The following is a 5170-nucleotide window of genomic DNA, read 5'->3' on the forward strand; positions in this document are numbered from 1 at the left end:
CCTGCTGTGTTCATCCAGCCCTGCACCTTGTTAACAAGGATAGTATGTTGCCTCGCTCCTGCTAGGACAAGGAAATCTCAGAGGAGCTAAAGGCCATTCTGGAGGGCTAGGTGAACAGCCAGTGGTAATGGCACACATTGGTACAAACGACATAGGTTAAAAAAAAATGAGGTCCTAAAAGCAGAACATACGGAGCTAGGAAATAAGTTTAAAAGTAGGACCTCAAAGGTAGTAACCTTAGGATTAAAATTAGGTTTTCAGATCATAGGGTCTTGGGGCTGGTTCTGGGGAAGGTAGGATAGTACAAACTGGATGGGTTACTTCTGGGCAGGGGTGTCCCAGGGCAACATTGAGTCGAGTGGCTGGGGTGACTTTAAATGGAAACCTATGTAAGTAGTCAGAGAAAGGGGAATCAAGGACAAGAACAAAAGACAGGAAGGGGAACAAGAAAAGTGATTGATTGACAGAGGAAGCAAAGGCCAGGATCAAACGGGACAAGTAATAGTAAAAAGACAAGCCTCAAGACTTTGTACCTTCATCCACAGAGCATTCACAACCAAGTGAACAAATTAATTGCACAAATAGATAAAAACAAATATAATATAGTCAGGATTATGGAGACATAGCTGCCAGGGACAGGAACTGAATAACTGCTGAGAGGGAATTGTCCTGGGAGTACTCATCATTGACTATGGACCCCAGGAACCTCCTGCTAATGACCACATAACAACCTCCCTCTGCTGAGGAATCAGTGCTCCTCCACGGTGAACAACACTTGCAGGAAGCACTGCAGGTAGCAAGGGTGCAAAATGTACTCTGAGTGGGGAATTTCAATGTCCACCACCAAAAGTGGCTCAGCAGCAGTACTACTGACCAAGCGGGTCAGGTCCTGAAGGACATAGTTGCTAGACTGGGTCTATGCATGGTATTGAGGGAATTAACAACAGGGAAAAACTTACTTGACCTCATCCTCACCAATCTGTTGGCTGCAGACGCATCTGCCCATGATATTATTCGTAAGAGTGACCACCGCACGGTCCTTGTGGAGATGAACTCCCACATTCACTTTGAGAACAACCTCCATCGTGTTGTGTGGCACTATCACTGTGCTAAATGGGACAGACTTCAAACAGGTCTAGCAACTCAAGACTGGGCATCCATGAGGTCCCATTTACCAGCATTTGTCCCCTATCCCCCAAACCTTTCCTATTCAAGTACCCATTTTAAAAGATAACCTTTCAAAATGCTGCAATCATACCACCCTCCACCACTTCCTCTGGCAGCTCATTCCATACACACACCACCCTCTGCATGAAGAAGTTGCCCCTTAGGTCCCTTTTACATCTTTCCCCTCTTACCTTAAACTTATGCCCTCTAGTTTTGGACTGCCCTACCCTGGGGAAAAAACATTGCCTATTTACCCTATCAATGCCCCTCATGATCTTATAAACCTCTATGAGGTCACCCCTCAGCCTCCAATGCCGCAGGAAAATTGCCTTAGCCTATTCAGCCTCTCCCTATAGCTCAAACCCTTCAACTCTGGCAACATCCTTGTAAATCTTCAAAATGTCAGCAGAACAGTTCTAAATCTGGGCATGTGGTAATGTACTAGCTAGGATCTAATAAACAGCAGCCATTACATTCAATGAGAACTGAAAGAAATGCAGATGCTGTAAATCACAAACAAAAACAGAAGTTGCTGGAAAAGCTCAGCAGGTCTGACAGCATCTGTGAAGAGAAATCGGAGTTAACGTTTTGGGTCCAGTGACCCTTCCTCAGAACTTCCATCTTCACAGTTGCTGCAAGACTGCTGAGCTTTTCCAGCAACTTCTGTTTTTGTTCCAGCCAGTATATTCAGACTGGTTAACACAGAGGCGACAATCCCAGAACTGGATGACTCACCTTTCTCTTGTAAGAATTTGTGAAGTTTTCTCAGCAGGTCAAAGGAGACTGTGCAGGGGGACTGGGCTTTGTTGAGGCAGGATTTGAGTTCAGAATGTAGATCCTCAGGGATGGAATGATCCTCTTTCAGGACACGGTCGAGTTGCTGCTTGAAGCAATTCCTGACCTTCAGAACACATGCCATTGTCCCCAACCTGAGCAAGGAGACAACCTGTGAATAACGACTTACACACAGACTTTAAAAAGCTGGACAATTATTTGAAAAGAAAATTCAATGATAAATAATTTAAATGTAACGACCTCCTAGGAATTTACGATTTCATTACAGTCCTTGAGCCACAGAAACTATTCTAAATAGTTAAATATAATGAGTCTTTTATGAGGATTTGGAGAATGAGGACATTATTTAGCACAATCATTTATAAACAGCGATGAAGCTTGCTAATGGGAATATTATTATTATAATACCCACTTATTATACAATATAGTCACTTTTACCGCCCTGTCTGAGTATTAAATTTTACAATTTTTTTCAGATAATGAATAAGAAACAACCCCCGGCGTTATTTGACACAAGCTGCTGTTGCGACTCTGACCTTGAATCGGCGGCGCAGGCTTCAGGCCGCGCTAGGCCCCGTCTCCATGGCAACCCGCCAGACCGCAGCCGCCATCTTTGTTCGGGGCAGAGTCCCGGGATCGGGGCAAGAGACAGAGTGAGGCTCCTCGCCGCCTGCCGTCCGGCGGGGGAGACAGAGAGACAGAGGTCGCCCGCTTGCCCGCCGAGGGGCCTTGGCCTGCAGTGACGCCGTAAGAAAGCGGACTCGGGTATTGCCCATCCCCGAGGCCGGTTCGGGCTGTGTGTCCAGACTCGCTGACCGTCGGGCCTTCAGGATCGATGGCGGGCCCGGCTCTGAGCCGCTGCCTCTCGGCCTTGGCCACAAACCCCGCGCTCCGGCTCCGGGCCCTGAATGTCTGCTCGGCTTGCGGCGTGGGCCAGCGCCAGCAGCACGCCCGGCTCCTGTCGTCCAGGTAGGCAGGAGGCCAGGGGCACAGGCCCCGGGCCTGGGGTTGGGGGTCTTCTCCATAATCAAAATCCGCAATTCCTACACCTTTCGGACATTCCCTGGCAGATTTATCTGCTGCACCAGCCAGTAATGTGTTAATAACTGGAACTTTAGTGAAGGGCATAATCCATATTGGCAGGTGACACAAAAATTGGAAATAGCAGGCACAAGTTGTTGTATTGGGGAGATAAGTGACAGATTCAGTTTAATGTAGAGCGTTTAATGTATATTCAATGCTTCTGTGAGTTGTTAGATGGTTTATTTTGGTTGGGGGAATATGGAGAGCCATCATAAGCTAAAGAAAACAATTCTAAAGAGAATCAGGAGCAGAGTGACCTGGGGTATGAATCATTGAAGGTGACAGGACAAGTCGAGAAAGTGGGTAATAAAGCGCCTGGAATCTTGTATCCAGCAACAGGACACAGCAAGCTGCGCTGGGGGTGGGGGGAGAGGGCAGAGGGTGGTGCTTTCGGGGTGTAGAGGCATGAGGCAAGGCTTGAACCCAGTGAGGGGATAAGGATGGATATGCCTCGGGCAGGACATGGGAGAGATTGAGTGGGCTTGTACTCATTGGAATTTAGAAGAATGAGAGGTGACCTTATTGAAACATGCCACACAATTGCCAGGTAATGACCTGCTCCAGTAAGAGAGATCTAACCGCCATCCCTTGACATTCAACTGTGTTGCAATCACAGAATCCCCCACTATGAACATCCTGGGGGTTACCATTGACCAGAAACTGAACTGGACTACCCACATAAATACAGTGGCTACAAGAGCAGGTCACAGGCTAGGAATACTGTGGTGAGTAACTCATCTCCTGACTCTCCAAAGCCTGTTTACCGTTTACAAGGCACAAATCAGGCATGTGATGTAATACTCCCCAATTGCTACTCCAAAACACTCAAGAAGCTTGACACCATTCAGGATAAAGCAGTCCACCTAATTGGCACTACACCCACAAATGTCCACTCTCTCCACCACTGACACTCAGTAGCAGCAGTGGTTATTATCTACAAATGCACTGCAAAAATAGCACCTTCCAAATCCAAGACCAGTTCCATCTCGAAGGACAAGGGCAGCAGATATGGGAACGCTACCATCTTCAAGTTCCCCTTCGAGCTACTCACCATACTGACTTGGGAATTTATCGTTGTTCCTTCACTGTCGCTGGGTCAAGATCCTGGAACTCTCTCTCTCTAATGGTATTGTTCGTGTGCCTACACCCCAGGCACTGCACAGGTTCAAGAGGACAGATCTGTACTACCATCTCCGGGGCAATTAGGGATGGGAAATAAATGCTAGCCCAGCCAGCAACTGCCATATCCCAAGAACAAAATTCCCAGAATTCCCAGCATCTGATCTGCTGTTGTAGCTCCAGTATTTATAAGGCTAGTCCAATTCAATTTCTGGTCAACAATAATGTCTACAAAGTTGACGGTGGGGATTTGGTGGGGAGAGTGCCATTGAATGTCAAAAGGTGATGGTTAGATCCTCTATTGTTAAAGATGGTCATTACCTGTTATTTAAGTAGCACAAATGTCACTCGCCTTTGAATGGCTGTATAGTCTATTAAATTTTCTTATTTTCTGGGAGTGGCAGTATCCTGTGCTGTGCAAAAATGTGGCTCAAACAACTAGTACATAGGTCACTGATTGTGGATTGCAGATTGTCAGCGCTGTCATTGAGGTCTGTTCTGAAGTCCAGCTCCTTTTGTCTTCGCAGGAATCGTCCTGAAGGCAAAGTTTTGGAGCCAGTTGGAGTGTTTGAGGCACTCAAGCAACAAGGAAAATATGAAACGGGGCAGGTAAGAGTTTGAGTTGAGCTTTAAAATGATTGTGACCCTGGGGGTGGGAGTGGGAGACAAACCCACCCCAGCATCCTGGGGTTGGCATGGCAGCAATAGGCCCTCCCTGGGGGTGGTAAGTGGCAACAGATCCACACCAAGACCTAATCTCTTGGAAGAGAGTCCAACCCTCTCTCTGCTTCACTTAGTGGCATTGAGTAAAGGGCACAGACATTGGCTGCTTGTGTGGATTTGTGCTGAATGAGCTGTTCTCTGCCCTTTGCTTGATGTTTTGGAGAATGTGAGAGGATTTTGTTCAAACAAAGCAGATTCTAAGACTGAATCAGAGATAGTAGGAACTGCAGATGCCAGAGAATCCGAGACAACAAGGTGCAGGGCTGGATGAACACAGCAGGCC

General features: G+C 47.1%; 2 protein-coding genes across 3 annotated transcripts in view; one reads left to right on the forward strand and one right to left on the reverse strand.

The window, feature by feature from the left end:
- tmem199 (transmembrane protein 199) overlaps positions 1–2488 on the reverse strand; it is a 36289-nt gene extending 33801 nt beyond the window's left edge. The window contains exons 1-2 of one of the 2 annotated variants that reach the window (XM_048612464.1): positions 2375–2488; positions 1903–2096 (exon numbers count right to left, since the gene is read on the reverse strand). In XM_048612464.1, the coding sequence (XP_048468421.1) occupies positions 1903–2086 (184 nt within the window). In that variant the 5' untranslated portion in view covers positions 2087–2096; positions 2375–2488. Of the gene's footprint in view, positions 1–1902; positions 2097–2202; positions 2329–2374 lie in introns of those variants that run through there. The other variant, XM_048612465.1, reaches the window with a different exon arrangement.
- Positions 2489–2565: 77 nt separating this feature from the next.
- The window catches only part of poldip2 (polymerase (DNA-directed), delta interacting protein 2), a 13451-nt gene continuing 10846 nt past the window's right edge, over positions 2566–5170 (forward strand). The window contains exons 1-2 of the mRNA XM_048612317.1: positions 2566–2931; positions 4692–4773. Coding sequence (XP_048468274.1) covers positions 2798–2931; positions 4692–4773 — 216 coding nt within the window. The 5' untranslated portion in view covers positions 2566–2797. The remainder of the gene's footprint in view (positions 2932–4691; positions 4774–5170) is intronic.

Source organism: Rhincodon typus, chromosome 26 (genome assembly GCF_021869965.1).
Source record: "Rhincodon typus isolate 14 chromosome 26, sRhiTyp1.1, whole genome shotgun sequence".
Taxonomy (NCBI): Eukaryota; Metazoa; Chordata; class Chondrichthyes; order Orectolobiformes; family Rhincodontidae; genus Rhincodon; species Rhincodon typus.